Source organism: Lithobates pipiens, unplaced genomic scaffold, assembly GCF_037356315.1.
Source record: "Lithobates pipiens isolate NorthernLeopardFrog02 unplaced genomic scaffold, aLitPip1_a1.2 Scaffold_1, whole genome shotgun sequence".
Classification (NCBI taxonomy): Eukaryota; Metazoa; Chordata; class Amphibia; order Anura; family Ranidae; genus Lithobates; species Lithobates pipiens.
Window position 1 is genome coordinate 201,980,198 of NW_027507685.1, and position 19,500 is coordinate 201,999,697.

General features: G+C 46.4%; 1 protein-coding gene across 4 annotated transcripts in view; it reads left to right on the plus strand.

Annotated features, from left to right (window-relative positions):
- Window positions 1-19,500, plus strand: part of LOC143981923 (calpain-1 catalytic subunit-like) — a 116,048-nt gene that overhangs the window by 56,179 nt on the left and 40,369 nt on the right. For 3 of the 4 annotated variants that reach the window (XM_077480192.1, XM_077480177.1, XM_077480202.1), the window contains 3 exons: window positions 936-972; window positions 12,245-12,307; window positions 15,275-15,335. In XM_077480192.1, the coding sequence (XP_077336318.1) occupies window positions 936-972; window positions 12,245-12,307; window positions 15,275-15,335 (161 nt within the window). The remainder of the gene's footprint in view (window positions 1-935; window positions 973-12,244; window positions 12,308-15,274; window positions 15,336-19,500) is intronic. The other variant, XM_077480184.1, reaches the window with a different exon arrangement.

The window sequence follows — 19,500 nt, forward strand, 5'->3', positions numbered from 1 at the left end:
AATATCCCCCACACCATTACACCACCACCCTGAAACATTGATACAAAGCAGGATGGATCCATACTTTCATGTTGTTTACACCAAATTCTGACCCGACCATCTGAATGTTGCAGCTGAAATCGAGACTCATCAGACCAGGGAACATTTTTCCAATCTTCTATTGTCCAGTTTTGGCGAGCCTGTGTGAATTGTAGCCTCGGATTCCTATTCTTAGCTGACAGGAGTGGCACCCGGTGTGGTCTTCTGCTGCTGTAGCCCATCTGCTTCAAGGTTCGATGAGTTGTGCGTTCAGAGATGGTATTCTGCATACCTTGGTTGTAACAAGTGGTTATTTTAGTTACTGTTGCTTTTCTATCATGTCTAACCAGTCTGCCCATTCTCTATTCACCTTTGACAACAACAAGGCATTTTTGTCCACACAACGGCCACTCACTGGATATTTTCTCTTTTTCAAACCATTCTCTGTAAACCCTTGAGACTGTTGTGCATGAAAATCTCAGTAGATCATAAGTTTGTGAATTACTCATACCAGCCCGTCTGGCACCAAAAACAATGCCACCTTTAAAGTCACTTAAATGCCATTTCTTCCCCATTCTGATGCTCGGTTTGAACTTCAACAAGTCGGCTTCACCACGTCTAGATTCCTAAATGCATTGAGTTGCTGCCATGTGATTGGCTGATTAGCAATTTGTGTTACTGTACCAAGAAATTGAACAAGTGTACATAATAAAGTGGCCGTGTGTGTGTATTATCAGTTCTTTAAATTGCTCAAAAGACTATACAATCTATTCTATGGAAAGCTCACTGAAAAACTATGCAATCTCTTTTTACAGTATTTCAAATCAAAGTTTTAATGATCGAAATTCATGATCCAAAATCATCTGCACAGATGTACCTAAATCTGTAAATCAGCCATTTTTTTAAATCTGTTTCAGGGCACTGGAAAACAACACGAAATGCAGCGAAATTCTGGTAAGTGCAAGTACATGTACAGACTTGTATTGTGTTAGCTATCCATTTATGTGGAAAGTTTGGAGTTTACTCACCCCTAAATGCCTGTTGCTAGGGGGTCCCTCGGAGTCTGCCTCCTTCGGCACCTGGGCTCCTGATGTCACTTCCCTCGGTGCAGGAAGAGAGATCGCCTCTCCCCTCCCTCTTGTCAATCATCTGGGACACGTAACAGGTCCCAGATGATTGCACGGCCAGTCACGGCATGCGGCTCGTGCATGCGCAGTGGGTGCCCACAGTTAAAATGCCGGCGCCGCTGAGCAGAGGGGGAGATGAGCGGGGCTTTGATCCCCCCGCATCGCTGGACCCTGGGATAGGTAAGTGTCTGATTATTAAAAGTCAGCAGCTGCAGAATTTGTAGCTGCTGACTTTTATTTTATTTTTTATTTTTTTAAGCGGAACACCGCTTTAAGTGATACCCTTTGTTGGTAGCCATAAGTTTTTTAAAGATGCATGCTTTCATAACATAGTAAGTTTCTTCTTCCAACAATGTACAATGCTGGAGGAAGGAATTGAACATGTCCCAAAAGCTCAAAAGCATGGATCTTTATTGAAGTGATACTAAACACAAACTGTTTAATTTATATTTTCCCTTCTATTTCGGCGATCAGAAAATAATTTTACAATAATTACACCCCCACAATTACCTTAAAGCGGGAGTCCGCCGTTTTTTTTTTTAAAAAGCCAGCAGCTACAAATACTGCAGCTGCTGACTTTTAAAATAGGGACACTTACCCGCCCAGCGCGCCCGCGATATCGGCACCCGAAGCCGATCTCTCGATCGTCTCTCGGGTACTGCCGCCGCCATCTTGGGTATGGGAATCAGGAAGTGGAGCCTTTCGGCTTCATTTCCCGGTTCCCTACTGCGCATGCGTGAGTCGCTCTGCGCAATAAGGATGGTTCCCGCTGTCTCTGGGATCTGTGTGTTTCCCAGCAGGCAGCGGGGGGACCTTCGGAAAGGGGCGTACCTTCTGCAGAATCTACGCCGGAAGTGGGTGCCGATACCTGTACTGTACAGGTACCTGCACCCCCCCCCCCCCTAAAGGTGCCAATTGTGGCGCCGGAGGGGGGGAGGGTTCCAATGAGCGGAAGGTCCAATTTAGGGTGGACCTCCGCTTTAAGGACATCTCCAATGAAAAGTTAATGACATATTTTCTTAGACTCTGAACTAAGAGCCCTTTCACACTGAGCTGCCCCGGGCATTGGTGGTAAAACGCCACTATTTTTAGCGGCACTTTACCGTCGTTTTTACGGCGCTATTCAGCCGCTAGCAGGCGCTTTTATCCCCCGCTAGCGGCAAAAAAAGGGTTAAAACCGCATGCCAGCGGTTCGGCGGTGCTGCCCATTGATTTCAATGGGCAGGGGCGCTTTAGGAGTGTTGAGTTCACCCCTCCTAATGCGCTCCAAAGAAGCTGCTGGTAGGACTTTTTCTGATGCCCTGCCAGCACACCGCTCCAGTGTGAAAGCCCTCGGGTTTTCACACTGGAGTGAATGGAGCTGCTGTTTCAGGGTGCTTTGCAGGCGCTATTTTTAACACTATAGCGCCTGCAAAGTGCCTCAGTGTGAAAGGGGTCTTAATCAACCACCTTCTCCTACGTTGATTAAACAGTTTTAGAACATATGCTTAACCACTTTCAGACCGGACCATTTTGCTGGTAAATGACCAGAGGTCTTTTTACACTTTGGCACTGCGCTGCTTTAACTGGTAATTGCGCGGTCATGCAATGTTGTACCCAAACGAAATTTGCGTCCTTTTCTTCTCACAAATAGAGCTTTCTTTTAAAGGTATTTGACTGACTCTGCGATTTTTATTTTTTGCGATATAAACGTAAAAAGACCGCAAATTTTGAAAAAAAATGATATTTTCTACTTTTTGTTATTAGAAAAATCCAATAAACTCAATTTTAGTCATACATTTAGGCCAAAATGTATTCAGCCACATGTCTTTGGTAAAAAAAAAAGTCAATAACTGTATATTTATTGGTTTGCGCAAAAGTTGTCACATCTACAAACTAAGGTACGTTTTCTGGAATTTACGCAGCTTTTAGTTTACGACTGCCTATCTCATTTCTTGAGGTGCTAAAATGGCAGGGCAGTACAAACCCCCCCCAAATGACCCCATTTTGGAAAGTAGACCCCCTAAGGAAATTGATAAGTGGCATGTTGAGCCCATTGAATATTTTATTTTTTTGCCTCAAGCGATTGAATAATGACAAAAAATAAATATTTTTTTTTTTTTTACACAAAGTTGTCACTAAATGATATATTGCTCACACATGCTATGGGCATATGTGAAATGACACCCCAAAATAAATTCTGCTGCTTCTCCTGAGTACGGGGATACCACATGTGTGGGATTTTTTGGGAGCCTAGCCGCGTACGGGGCCCCGAAAGCCAAGAACTGCCTTCAGGTTTTCTAAGGGCGTAAATATTTGACTTCACTCCTCACTACCTATTACAGTTTTGAAGGCCATAAAATGCCAAGATGGCACAAAACCCCCACAAATGACCCCATTTTAGAAAGTAGACACCCCAAGCTATTTGCTGAAAGGCATGTTGAGTCCATGGAATATTTTATATTTTGCCACAAGTTGCGGGAAAATTACAAACTTTTTTTTTTTTTTTTTCACAAAGTTGTCACTAAATGATATATTGCTCACGCATGCTATGGGCATATGTGAAATGACACCCCAAAATAAATTCTGCTGCTTCTCCTGAGTACGGGGATACCACATATGTGGGACTTTTTGGGAGCCTAGCCGCGTACGGGGCCCCGAAAACCAAGCACCGCCTTCAGGCTTTCTAAGGGCGTTACAGTTTTGAAGGCCATAAAATGCCAAGATGGCACAAACCCCCCCCAAATGACCCCATTTTGGAAAGTAGACACCCCTAAATTTAGGGGTACACTAGTGAGACTAGGTAATAAATGGCGGGTGCCCTGAAACTATAAAAAAATAACTAACCAACCAGCGTCACCTGTAAGGCCGCGTACACACGGGCGGACTGTTCGCCCAACTTTGTTTGTCAAACAGTTTCGGCAAACAGTCCGCTCAAAATTAGCATGGACGGACATGGCCACACACGGCACTTTTTGAGCGGACTGTTTCAGCGAACTGTTTGCCAAAAAGTTCGCTCAACTTTTGAAATGAACGGACTCGCCCACGTAAGGCGGAGGCAAATCCGCCCATTTCGAGCGCGTGTACAGGTAGGCGGGGCCCGCGAAGGAGACGTCGCGGGCTCCGCCGCCTGGAATGGACTTAAAGGGGAACCCCAACGCCGAAAAAAATCGGCGTGGGGTCCCCCCAAAGTCCACAACAGACCCTTGTCCGAGCACGCTACCCGGCCGGCCAGGAAAGGGGGCGAGCGAGCGCGCCCCCCCTCCTGAGCCGTACCAGGCCGCGTGCCCTCAACATGGGGGGGTGCCTTGGGGAAGGGGGGGCCGCGCGGCCCCCCCACCCCAAAGCACCTTGTCCCCATGTTGATGAGGACAAGGGCCTCTTCCCGACAACCCTGGCCGTTGGTTGTCGGGGTCTGCGGGCGGGGGGCTTATCGGAATCCGGGAGCCCCCTTTAAGAAGGGGGCCCCCGGATACCGGCCCCCCACCCTATGTGAATGAGTATGGGGTACAATGTACCCCTACCCATTCACCTGTGAAATAAAGTACAAAAAAAAACACAACACAGAGAAAAAATATTTTATTGCACAGCTCCGGGGGTCTTCCGTCTTCGGGGGTCTTCTCGCCGGACTCCTCCGCTATCTTCGTGTAGCTCTTTTACTAGCGGAGGAGCCCGGCTTTCTTCCTCCCCGCCGCCGGCCTCTTCTCCCGACTTCGGGGGTCTTGTCCCCCTCTTCGGTTCTTCTGCCGGGCCACCGCGCCTTCTTATAGCTCTTTTACATGCGGTGGCCCGGTCTTCTGTCGCCGCTGCCTTCCGTTCTTCTGTCGCCGCCTTCGGTTCTTCTGCCGGGCCACCGCGCCTTCTTGTAGCTCTTTTACAGGCGGTGGCCCGGTCTTCTGTCGCCGCTGTCGCTGTCGCCGTCGCCGCCTTCCGTTCTTCTTCTTCTTCTTGTTCTTCTTCTTCCCCAGGAGATGTTGACACGTCGCTCTCTCCGGCCGGAATGCCAGAGCCGCGCTGTGCGGTCACTTATATAGTGACAATGGGGCGGTGTCACATGGTATATGTCACATGGGTTGGTCACATGGGTTGATGTCACATGGGGACTATGACATCGTAAGGGGGCGGGGTCACCATGTGACCAACCCATGTGACATATACCATGTGACACCGCCCCATTGTCACTATATAAGTGACCGCACAGCGCGGCTCTGGCATTCCGGCCGGAGAGAGCGACGTGTCAACATCTCCTGGGGAAGAAGAAGAACAAGAAGAACGGAAGGCGGCGACGGCGACAGCGGCGACAGAAGACCGGGCCACCGCCTGTAAAAGAGCTACAAGAAGGCGCGGTGGCCCGGCAGAAGAACCGAAGGCGGCGACAGAAGAACGGAAGGCAGCGGCGACAGAAGACCGGGCCACCGCCTGTAAAAGAGCTATAAGAAGGCGCGGTGGCCCGGCAGAAGAACCGAAGAGGGGGACAAGACCCCCGAAGTCGGGAGAAGAGGCCGGCGGCGGGGAGGAAGAAAGCCGGGCTCCTCCGCTAGTAAAAGAGCTACACGAAGATAGCGGAGGAGTCCGGCGAGAAGACCCCCGAAGACGGAAGATCCCCGGAGCTGTGCAATAAAATATTTTTTCTCTGTGTTGTGTTTTTTTTTGTACTTTATTTCACAGGTGAATGGGTAGGGGTACATTGTACCCCATACTCATTCACATAGGGTGGGGGGCCGGTATCCGGGGGCCCCCTTCTTAAAGGGGGCTCCCGGATTCCGATAAGCCCCCCGCCCGCAGACCCCGACAACCAACGGCCAGGGTTGTCGGGAAGAGGCCCTTGTCCTCATCAACATGGGGACAAGGTGCTTTGGGGTGGGGGGGCCGCGCGGCCCCCCCTTCCCCAAGGCACCCCCCATGTTGAGGGCACGCGGCCTGGTACGGCTCAGGAGGGGGGGGCGCGCTCGCTCGCCGCCCATTCCTGGCCGGCCGGGTAGCGTGCTCGTACAAGGGTCTGTTGTGGACTTTGGGGGAACCCCCACGCCGATTTTTTTCGGCGTTGGGGTTCCCCTTTAAGCCCATTCCAGGCGGCGGAGCCCGCGACGTCTCCGTCGCGGGCCCCGCCTACCTTCACACGCGCTCGAAATGAGCAGACTTCCCTCCGAGCGGGAACAGTTTGCTCATTTCGAAAGTAGCCTACACACGGGCGGACTGTTCGCTCAAACACAGTTTCAGCGGACAGTTTTTCGGAATTTCCGAAAGACTTTGTCCGTCAAACTGTCCGCTGAAACTGTCCGCTGAAAGCCCACACACGAGCGGACTGTCCGCCCAAACACTGTTCAGCGGACAAGGTTGGGCGAACAGTCCGCCCGTGTGTACGCGGCCTAACAGTTATATGGTGATCACTGGTGAAAGGGTTAACTAGGGGGCAATCAGGGGGCTTTATGCGGTAGTATATGGGGGTCCCTGGCGCTATAAAAAGCTGCGGCGAACCTAAATACCTACCTGCCTAACTAGCGTCACCTGTGACACTAATACAGCGATCAGAAAAACGATCGCTTATTAGGCTGGGTTCACACTGGAGCGATGCGGTAAAGCCACGAATCCGCGGCGGGTTCCCGCATCGCATGCCTCCCGGCGGCAGTTCACACTGCCCTATGCGAACTGCTGGGAGGGTCAGTGAAATGTTAATGACACCCCCAGATCAGTTCGCATATCGCAGTGCGATCTGCAAACTCGGATCGCATGGTGTGAACACCCATGCGATCCGATTCTGCTGCGGACCAAAAAAAGGGTCCCGTGCGAGTTTTCGGCGGGTGCGGCGGGTGCAACGCGAATTCAGCCATACTATCTGTATGGCTGAACTCGAATCGCACAGAGATCGGATGTGATTTGCACTGCAATGCGGTGCGAATCACATCCGTTCTCATAAACCGCTGCAATGTGAACCCAGCCTTAGTGACACTGGCGACGGGGGGTGATCACGGGGTTAAACCTTTATTGGGGGGGTTAGGGGGTACCTTAGAACTAAAGGGAGCTAACCCTAACTGCCCTAACAGTTATTACAGTCACAAATGACACCCGCCGGGTGATCAGGGGGTTAAACCTTTATTAGGTAATAAATGGCGGGTGCCCTGAAACTATAAAAAAATAACTAACCAACCAGCGTCACCTGTAACAGTTATATGGTGATCACTGGTGAAAGGGTTAACTAGGGGGCAATCAGGGGGCTTTATGCGGTAGTATATGGGGGTCCCTGGCGCTATAAAAAGCTGCGGCGAACCTAAATACCTACCTGCCTAACTAGCGTCACCTGTGACACTAATACAGCGGTCAGAAAAACGATCGCTTATTAGGCTGGGTTCACACTGGAGCGATGCGGGAACGCCACGAATCCGCGGCGGGTTCCCGCATCGCATGCCTCCCGGCGGCAATTCACACTGCCCTATGCGAACTGCTGGGAGTGTCAGTGAAATGTTAATGACACCCCCAGATCAGTTCGCATATCGCAGTGCGATCTGCAAACTCGGATCGCATGGTGTGAACACCCATGCGATCCGATTCTGCTGCGGACCAAAAAAAGGGTCCCGTGCGAATTTGCGGCGGGTGCGGCGAATGGCTGAACTCGAATCGCAGAGATCGGATGTGATTTGCACTGCAGTGCGGTGCGAATCACATCCGTTCTCATAAACCGCTGCAATGTGAACCCAGCCTTAGTGACACTGGCGACGGGGGGTGATCACGGGGTTAAACCTTTATTGGGGGGGGGTTAGGGGGGTACATTAGAACTAAAGGGGGCTAACCCTAACTGCCCTAACAGTTATTACAGTCACAAATGACACCAATGCAAAAAAAAAATAATAATAATAAAATGCATTGGTGTCACTGTGACTGGGGGGGCAGGGGTAATTTGGGGGGTGATCGGGGGGTAAAAGGGGGGTGTGAGTGTGCCTGGCATGTTATACTGTGAAGTGTCGTGTTGGTGCAACTCACCGATCCTCTCTCCTCGGTGTCGGAACGAAAAATACAGACACGGAGGAGAGATTACATCACTTCCTCTCCTGTGTTTACATTACAGGAGAGGAAGTGATGTCACGAAGGATTTCCATTCGTCGGGAGCGATCGCGAGGGGGAGCGATCGGGCCCCCCACCCGCGGGAAGGCAGGGACGTACAGGTACGCCCATATGCCTGCCCGTGCCATTCTGTCGACGTACATCGTCGTGCGGCGGTCGGCAAGTGGTTAAATACGTTTGTCCTCAGACAGGACAATTGCCACAAACATTCTGCTGTGGACTCTTGTTGAAACAGCGGTTGGAAACATAAACATGCATGTTATATGTGTGTAAATATATATACACACACACTGTATTACCAAAAGTATTGGGATGCCTGCTTTTACACGCACATGAACTTTAATGGCATCCGAGACTTAGTCCGTAGGGTTCAATATTGAGTTGGTCCATCCTTTGCAGTTATAACAGCTTCAACTCTTCTGGGAAGGCTGTCCACAAGGTTTAGGAGTGTGTCAATGGGAATGTTTGACCATTCTTCCAGAAGTTCATTTGTGAGGTCAGGCACTGATGTTGGATTAGAAGGAATGGCTAGGAGTCTCCACTTTAATTCATCCCAAAGGTTTTCTACTGGGTTGAGGTCAGGACTCTGTGTCAGTCAAGTTCCTTCACCCCAAACTCATGCATGTCTTTATGGACCTTGCTTTGTGCACTGGTCCAAATCATTTGGTGGAGGGGGGATTATGGTGTGGGGTTGTTTATCAGGGGTTGGGCTTGGCCCCTTATACCAAGACGTTTTGGACAATTTCATGCTCCCAACTTTGTTTGAACAGTTTGGGGATGACCCCTTCCTGTTCCAACATGACTGCACACCAGTGTACAAAGCAAGGTCCATAAATACATGGATGAGCGAGTTTGGGGTGGAGGAACTTGACTGGCCTACACAGAGTCCTGCCCTCAACCCGATAGAACATTTTTAGGATGAATGAGAGCAGAAACTATGAGCCAGGCCTTCTCGTCCACATCAGTGCTTGACCTCACAAACGTGCTTCTGGAAGAATGGTCAAACATTCCCATAGGCACACTCCTAAACCTTGTGGACAACCTTCCCAAAAGAGTTGAAGCTGTTATAGCTGCAAAGGTTGAGCCAACTCAATATTGAACCCTACAGACTAAGACTGGGATGACATTAAAGTTCATGTGCATGTAAAGGCCGGTGTCCCAATACATATATATATATATATATATATATATATATATATATATATATATATATATATATACTGCTACATGTAAGAATTGTGGATTCAATCAATGTCCATGGCAGCTCAGCTTCCATGCTATTACTGAGCAGCCAGCCTTGTGCGTGGCTCTCTTACCAAAGAGTCCTCCCCTGGTCACATGTAGAGTTGCTGGGCCTCTCCAAAACCCGAGACGGCACCAAAACACCTTAGAATCCTCTTTCCAGTTACTGCGCCTCAAACTAGCCAGTTCTGAGGCTCAGAAACGGATGGATCTGCACCCCAGGCCATGAGGGCCCCTGGGGGCTGGTCAGGAGGACCAGGACCATGGAGTCAGCAACAACCTCTGGACCAGAATCCCGAACCACATGACTTCGGCAGCTTAAGTACCCCTTCCTGGATTACGCAGTGAGACAAACTCCCATTGACTGGTTCAGAGACAGAGATACCCAATGCGTCCAACCAGACTGTGTTCTATAGCCTCCCACAGGTGTACAACCCCACCTATGACCAGGCAGAACTTCTATACAGCCCAGCCAAACTGATGCCAAAATACAATTTAGCACAATTAGTCCCAAAAACCCATTACAGTTTTGGGCAAAAACTAAATTTAACATACAGCGCATACTCGTTAGGAGTACCGGTGCTACATATATATATATATATATATATATATATATGTGTTTTATTCCCCACATTTTTCAAAAGTCTTGGATGTATGTACTTTTTTCAGTCCTTCAACATAAAAACAAGACAAAATAACCTTTTATATTTCAACTTATTATCCTTATGGAACTCCAACCCAGATACACCTAAAAAACACCTCTAATACACTTATACACTTTATATATAAAGCCTACCCTAAAAGTACTAGGTAAGAATCCCATGAAGAGAGAACAATGAGGCCGGAGCAGTATAAACCAGATGGCTGCACTCAGGGCTGGACTGGGACAAAAATTTGGCCCTGGACTTCATCATGACCGGCCCACTTTAATTTTGAGTGTCCCCTCCAGAAGCCCCCTTCACATCAGAGTCCCCTCCAGAAGCCCCCTTCACATCAGAGTCCCCTCCAGAAGCCCCTTTCATATCAGAGTCCCCTCCAGAAGCCCCCTTCACATCAGAGTCCCTTCCAGAAGCCCCCTTCACATCAGAGTCCCCACCAGCAGCACCTTTCACATCAGACTCCCCTACAGAAGCCCCCTTCACACCAGTCCCCATCAGAAGCCTCCTTCACATCAGAGTCCCCATCAGAAGTCCCCTTCACATCAGAGTCCCCTACAGGAACCCCCTTCACATCAGTCCCCATCAGCAGCCCCCTTCACATCAGTCCTCATCAGCAGCCCCCTTCACATCAGTCCCCATCAGAAGCCCCCTTCACATCAGATTCCCCTACAGAAGCCCCCTTTACATCAGTCCCCATCAGAAGTCCCCTTCACATCAGAGTCCCCACCAGCAGCCCCTTCACATCAGAGTCCCCTACAGAAGCCCCCTTCACACCAGTCCCCACCAGAAGTCCCCTTCACATCAGAGTCCCCTACAGAAGCCCCCTTCACACCAGTCCCCACCAGAAGTCCCCTTCACATCAGAGTCCTCACCAGAAGTCCCCTTCACATCAGAGTCCCTACCAGAAGTCCCCTTTCACATCAGAGTCCCCTACAGAAGCCCCCTTCACACCAGTCCCCACCAGAAGTCCCCTTCACATCAAAGTCCCCTACAGAAGCCCCCTCCACACCAGTCCCCATCAGAAGCCCCCTTCACACCAGTCCCCATCAGAAGCCCCCTTCACACCAGTCCCCATCAGAAGCCCCTTCACAGCAGTCCCCACGAGCAGCCCCTTCACATCAGAGTCCCCACCAGCAGCCCCCTTCACATCAGAGTCCCCACCAGCAGCCCCCTTCACATCAGTCCCGATCAGCAGCCCCCTTCACATCAGAGTGTCCTCCCTCTCCTCCCCCTCCCATATGTACTCACAGTTTTGAAGGCAGCTTTTCTTCCTCTCTCCAGTCATGTGATAACAAGTGATAAGGGAGAGAGGAAGGAAAGTCTACCGCTGTCTATCTCCCCCTGCAGGCTTGAAGGAACATAACGCCTAATGCTCTCTCCAGCAAGTGACGGAGCTGCTCCTCCTGACAGGAGTGAAATCGTGATCACTCACTGTCAGAGAGCAGCAGCTCCAGGAACTTCATAAGACCGGCCCACTGAGCCATCGGCCCCCCGGGAATCTCCCGGTAGTCCCGATGACCAGTCCATGCCTGGCTGCACTAAGGAGAATTAAATTGTAATTCCACTTTTGTTGAGAAAAAACATTCCCTTCTGGGTGATCAATATACACTTCAGGGATTTTAACAAACTTTATTGCAGGTTCCTACCTTTTGTTATTCTGAAGAAATAGTTATTTGTTTGTCTGTGTCCATGTGCCAAGTGAATCTGCATGGGAGTGATTTTATAATTATAAATCAGCTGCTACGCCTGCAGGGCTTTAATGAGGAAAGTGGCAGGGTCTGCATCCATTTTAGATGTGGGAGTATCACACCAAAATTCCATTTATTTTGGGAAAATCTGTAAGCCAATCACACAAGCAGGAAATAAAGGAAATACATTTTTTTGGGGAACGTTCTTTACACTACCTGTGTACAGAACCCCTCCATGTAGCCACATTGTATTGCATTATACAGAAGATTATAAAGCTGCAGAATAAAAAGGAAAGTTACTTTTTCATAATATTAAATTACAATATGGCTTGTGCAGCAGTTGTATACACTACATTATTATTATTTATTTGCTATTTTTTTGTGACAAAAGTGGAGTTACTCTTTACGGGCAGGTGCACATTTCTGTGTATAGTTGATTATCCTTAAGGCTAACTCAACTTTTCTGTTACAGACACTGTCTATGTGCCCAACTGAAGCTGATATTCTAAGCAGGTTCCTTATGTTTGCAAACCAGGTAAGTTATTATATAAGATCATCTAAACTAAAGTATTTTAGCTTGAGCATGTGTGAGGTTTTTATTAGCTTATTACTATACAGGATTTTTATCGCACCAACAGTTTGTACATAACTTTACACACTTTTCACATTATAAAAGAGTGCAGTTACAATACATTGCAATACAAGATGGTTAGGAGGGCCCTGCTCCTGACAGCTTACAATATAATAGATATCCTATATGCCTCCTCCATTGTGCAACACGTTAATTAAGCATCTTGCTATATGAAACACCCCTCTGATAAAACATAAAAGTCCCTTTGCACAAAGCTGTGTACCCTATTGTGGTATATATGGCTGTGCATATTCATTGCACCAGAATAACGTTATAATCAGTCTTTAACCACTTCAGCCCCGGAAGGATTTACCCCCTTCCTGACCAGAGCTCTTTTTGCGATTCTGCACTGCGTCGTTTTAACTGACAATTGCGCTGTCCTGCGACATGGCTCCCAAACAAAATTGGCGTCCTTTTTTTCCCACAAATAGAGCGTTCTTTTGGTGGTATTTGATCACCTCTGTAGTTTTTATTTTTTGCGCTATAAACAAAAAAATAGCATCAATTTTGAAAAAAAACGCATACGTTTTTTACTTTTTTGCTATAATAAATATCCCCCAAAAATATATAAAAAAATTTTTTTTCCTCAGTTTAGGCTGATACGTATTCTTTTACATATTTTTGGTTAAAAAAAATTGCAATAAGCTTTTATTGATTGGTTTGCGCAAAAGTTACAGCGTCTACAAAATAGGGGATAGATTTATGGCATTTTTATTAATGATTTTTTTTTTTACTAGTAATGGCGGCGATCAGCGATTTTTATCGTGACTGCGACATTATGACGGACACATCGGACAATTTTGACACATGTTTGGAACCATTGGCATTAATACAGCGATCAATGCTTTAAAATTGCATTGATTACTGTAAACATGTCACTGGCAGTGAAGGGGTTAACCACTAGGGGGCAGGGAGGGGTTAAGTGTGTCCTAGGGGAGTGTTTCTAACTGACTGGAGGATGGGCTTGTGTGACGTGGACACTGATCGGTGCTCCCGATGACAGGGAGCAGACGATCAGTGTCCTGTCATTAGGCAGAACAGGGAGAGGCTGTTTACATCAGCATCTCCCCGTTCTTGAGCTCTGTGATACGATCGCGGGTATCCCCGCAGCGATCGAGTCAGCGGGTCCCGCGGGCATGGTCACAGAGTACGGGGACGTTACTTTACCCAGCCGTGCCATTCTGCCGACGTATATATATGCCGACAGTTGTCGGCAAGTGGATAATCAGCCATAAACAAGTCTTCCTGACCTGTAGTGAATGCTCTAAAAGCAAAAAGAAAAGTGCTCAGGTGAACCAGTTACTAAGAGCACACAGAAAGGTCCTTAGCTCGGAGAGGGAGACTCACTTTCCTTGGCCTTCATGTCTCTACCCAGGTATAATATTCAAAGTAGCCCCAGACCCACCTAGCTGTAGCAGGTTGGATCCCTCACTGGAGTCAACTGAAACATACCTTGATGAGTATGAAGTAAAGATCACAGGAAGGGAGACCCACAAGACTGGGGAGCGATGAACCAGACAACTATGTATCCTCCTCTTAGACATAGGGTAGGCCTCCAGAACCTACATCCTACCACCCATAGCAAAAGCAAATGCTATACAACATCTGATATGATTGGGCCATTTAGGGCCATTCAAGGGGGGTTATAGATATAGATAGATATATAAGTTGTTCTTAAAACAATTCTCTATATGACCTACTGTACATCATCTCTTTTTTGACTGAGAAAGGGAAAAGAGGTTAACTGCAGTCTGCTGGAAAATTTGAAAGAGAAACAGTGATGGCTTAGTTTTTGGTAGACTTTAAAGCCTCGTACACATGATCCAATTGTTGGTAGGGGATTGTGTGATGACAAACTGTTGGCCTAAAATCCGACCGTTAGTACACTCCTTCAGACAATTGTTGTCCAACTTTCGGCCAACAAATGTTGGATGACAGGCTAGTAAATTTTCGGCGGACAATGGTCTATTGTCAGAGTTTCGTATCGTCTGTACACAAATCTGTCACACAAAACTCCAAAGTACAAACACGCATGCTCAGAATCAATGCTCAACAAACACAAGATTAGCAGAAGGTGTCCAAAGGGTGGCGCTCAAGAGCTGAAATTCCACGTAGTACGTCACTACGTTCATGTTTGTTGCCTGACAATTGTGTGCCGTTAGTATGCAAGACAAGATCCAGGCACACACCCTTTTGACAAAAGTCTGACGCTCTGTTGGCCAACAATTTGATCTTGTGTACGAGGCTTAAAGCCTCGTACACACGGTAAGATTGTTGGCAGGGGATTGTCTGTTGATAGACTGTTGTCTTAAAATCTGACCATTAGTACGCTCCTTCTGACAATTGTTGTCCAACTTTCGGCCAACAAATGTTGGATGGCAGGCTAGTAAATTTTCGGCGAACAACAGTCTGTCTGATTTTCGTATAGTCAGTACACAATTCTGTCACACAAGTCGAAAGTACAAACACACATGCTTGGAATCAATGCTCACCAAACATAAAATTAGCAGAAGGCCAAAGGGTGGCAGTCAAGAGCTGAAATTCCCCGTAGTACGTAACTACGTTCGAAATTGGCAGAAGACCAAAGGGTGGCAGTCAAGAGCTTAAATTCCTCGTAGTACATAACTATGTTCATGTTTGGCCGACAATTGTGTACCATTGGTATGCAAGACAAGTTCCTGGCACACACCCTTTGGACAAAAATCAGACGCTCATTTGGCCAACAATCTGATCGTGTGTATGAGGCTTAAGACTTTGAAAATCTTGTGGGGGGGGAAACTTGTCCATTTAAAAAGAAAAATGGAAAATAGCAGATCAAGAAAAAAAAAAAGAAAAAGCTTTGAATCATTCTTTTGTCTTGCTCAATAACAGGATTGCAGAATCAACCCTGAACAGCTTCATAGTCTCTTGGCATCCCTACTGAGTGAGTTTAGTAAGTACCTTGGAGCACCAAAACACCAACACAGTCATAACAACAGTCAAAACAACACCCATCATTGTGGAATTCCAAACGTGCTACTACAATACTAAATGATGAGTTACATTACAGGAGTTTCACAAAAGCACATCATTGTTTTTGTAAAGATTAAATGCCAAAAACCAAAGGTGGATCATCACATAAACCACAATGTACTATGTACTGAGGACATCAATTAGTCTAATTAGAAAACAGCTTTCTGACTAGCTGCTATGCAGTTCAGCCCTTACTGTGCATTGCTTAATTATGTTGGGATGATGGTTTTAATGAATACCTTGAGTTCACATATTTATTAAGTGGACCTTAAGTGGTCCTTAACCACTACAATACAGGGCACTTTCACCCCCTTCCTTCCCAGCCCAATTTTCAGCTTTCAGCGCTCTAGCGCTTTCAGTGACAATTGCGCGGTCATGCTACACTGTACCCAAATGAAATTGTTATCATTTTGTTCGCACAAATAGAGCTTTATTTTGGTGTTATTTATTCACGACTCCGTTTTTTTTTTTTTTTGCGATATAAGCGCAAAAATAGCGGAAATTTGGAAAAAAAACAATATTTTCTTTTTTCTATTTGAAAAGAAATCCAATAAAATCAAATTTTGTCATAAATTTAAGCCAAAATGTATTCTGCTACATGTTTTTGGTAAAAAAAATTCCGTTAAGTGTATAATAATTGGTTTGTGTGATCACGGACATATGTACGCAAATGATCATGTACATATGTGTGCAGGTGATCACGTACATATGTGTGCAGATAATCATTGGGACATGTGATTTTAGTGGGACATATGTGGGGGACATGTTTTTATTATTAGGGACATGTGTTTTTATTATTTGGGGACATGTATGTTTTGGGGACATGTGTGTTTTGGGGACATATGTGGGGACTGTGTTTGTACTGTGTGGTGTGTTGTGTGTTTACACTACACTGATGATCAGTGAGTAAAAAGCTGTAAAAAGCAGCCCATACTCACTGATCATCAGCCGGCTGCAGCGTTCTGCTCTCCTCTCCTCAGCGGTGACTTCCGTGTGAGGAGAGGAGAGCTGATTGCCTAGCAACCGGCTGTTTGTTTACATCACATGATGGCCGTGATTGGACACGGCCGTCATGTGATCAGGAGGGCCAATCACAGAGCCCTCCTGCCGATCTGAGATGTGCCGTGTCCGGGTGACACGAGCACATCGGGATCGCGCCGCTGCGCGAGCGCGCGCGCGCGCGATCCCGCTACTCCTGAAGGACGTTCCTGAACGGCCTGTCAGGAGTAGACGGCTCCCACCCGGCCGTATATATGCATTGGCCGGGTGGGAAGTGGTTAAGACTTATTCCACCCAAAAGTGAGAGTTTAGTTATAAATTAGATCCTAGATGAGATCATAGCTTCTTGTATGTCTTGGTTGCCCCAGCAGTAAAATCTATGTACCATAGTCCACCTGCCATTTTAATTGTTCTGCTCAACTGGAAAACACTCATAATGAGAACTTGAGAACCTAATCACAGATCTAAGGGATAAAGATAGCAAAATAAGGGACTTTAGAGGTACAAAACCATCTCAGGAGTAAACAGACTAAAGTTTTGATTTAAAAAGTCTACATTTTATTAAATCCACAACATTAAAACAAATCTTTATATAAAGCACACGTAAAAAGGGGGTTATAACAATTGCATACTTGTATAGAAGTTGACACATATAAAGAATGTTAACACTGAGTATATTTCAACATCTGTAAAATCTCAACGTGTTTCACAGTTTCTGCTTCTTCAGGAGATATCATGCTGGTAATCACAAGATCAATCGTATATTATTACAAAACAAGAAAAGAGCCAAACAAAAATGTGAAAGGTTTGAAAAAAAATATTATTAATTACAGGTGGTATCAAAACCCCAAACATTCTTAGCTGCAAAACCAAGGCGGAACCCAGAGGCAAGCCAGAGATGGGTATGCCACCCACCAGTAAATATAGGCAGCCCCCAGGAGGCAGGGTCTAAAAATAATTATAGAGAAAGGCTAATAAACCTCAAAATTGACAAAGAGACAATATACAGTATATGCCTTTAAAAACATAAAGAATAAGAAATAAAATCTCATTAAGATAGTTCCTGAAAGATCTAAGAAACTGTCAGCATCTACAAAATACTAAAATATCAACTCTTTAACCACTACAATACAGGGCACTTTCGCCCCCTTCCTTCCCAGCCCAATTTTCAGCTTTCATCGCTCTAGCGCTTTCAGTGACAATTGCGCGGTCATGCTACACTGTACCCAAATGAAATTGTTATCATTTTGTTCGCACAAATAGAGCTTTATTTTGGTGTTATTTATTCACGACTCCGTTTTTTTTTTTAGCGATATAAGCGCAAAAATAGCGGAAATTTGGAAAAAAAACAATATTTTCTTTTTTCTATTTGAAAAGAAATCCAATAAAATCAAATTTTGTCATAAATTTAAGCCAAAATGTATTCTGCTACATGTTTTTGGTAAAAAAAATTCCGTTAAGTGTATAATAATTGGTTTGTGTGATCACGGACATATGTACGCAAATGATCATGTACATATGTGTGCAGGTGATCACGTACATATGTGTGCAGATAACCATTGGGACATGTGATTTTAGTGGGACATATGTGGGGGACATGTTTTTATTATTAGGGACATGTGTTTTTATTATTTGGGGACATGTATGTTTTGGGGACATGTGTGTTTTGGGGACATGTGTGGGGACTGTGTTTGTACTGTGTGGTGTGTTGTGTGTTTACACTACACTGATGATCAGTGAGTAAAAAGCTGTAAAAAGCAGCCCATACTCACTGATCATCAGCCGGCTGCAGCGTTCTGCTCTCCTCTCCTCAGCGGTGACTTCCGTGTGAGGAGAGGAGAGCCGATTGCCTAGCAACCGGCTGTTTGTTTACATCACATGACGGCCGTGATTGGACACGGCCGTCATGTGATCAGGAGGGCCAATCACAGAGCCCTCCTGCCGATCTGAGATGTGCCGTGTCCGGGTGACACGAGCACATCGGGATTGCGCCGCTGCGCGGGCGATCCCGCTACTCCTGAATGACGTTCCTGAACGTCCTATCAGGAGTAGACGGCTCCCAACCGGCCGTATATATGCATTGGCCGGGTGGGAAGTGGTTAAAGAAGAAGTAAAATGCAGCTTTTTTTTTGTTTTCTCTTACCTGCAAAGTAAAGGCATAATGTGCTAGTATGCATTGCATACTAGCACATTATGTGAAACTTACCTGCAAATGAAGTGCTCGTTGTCACAGCTGGAGGCTGCATCCATCTTCACCCGTTTTCCTTCCAGGTCCACTGACTCCAGCGCCGGAGCTGCATGATGTCACTTCTGCACATACTCAGGTCACGGAACAGGGCTCTGAAGAAACTGCATGGAAGGCCGTTCCTTCAGAGCACATGCACCGATGACATCATCAGCTGCATATGCAGTAAATATCGCCTATGCATGTTTAGAAGATATTTACAGTGCCTAATCAGTAAGCCTTATTATAGGCTTACTTATAGGTACAAATAATCCATGGAAGTTTATGTCCTCTTTAAGAATCAATTTCACACCCTTGTTGTTGGCCAGAATTTAATTTCATTTATTCATAGCTGTTATCTCATTTCAGTGTAGCAAACCCACAGCAAACGATAATGTTCAAAGTCACAGGTTCTGCTGTCAGAAGAATTCCCATCACCCACCGATACCTTGATCATGCTCCCCTGCCACTCCATTCTTCTATCAGAACCCTCAGTAAATAACTGGTCCTTCTGGGTAAGAGGGAGCATGTAACCTCGCCTGAGGATGCAGTGCTTGGGCCTGAGCAGCCAGTTGTCAGACCAAAACACTTAAACAAGAAGGAGAAAGAAGTTAACTTGTGTAAGCTCCGACACATCCAACAAGGAACTTGTGCAAGATATGGCTTCAGTAATGCAACAGGGGAACGGAACTGTGAGTAAGCATGGCAAAGGTAAAATTTAAGTGGGTGTGGGGTTCTTCTTAAAGCGGAACTAAACCCTCCTATCGTTTTCAGCCAAGGAAGCTGCCATCTTGGCCTCTGTTTAATCTTTAACTGCCATGATGCTGCACATGTGATCAGTTATGACACCAGCCATTGGATG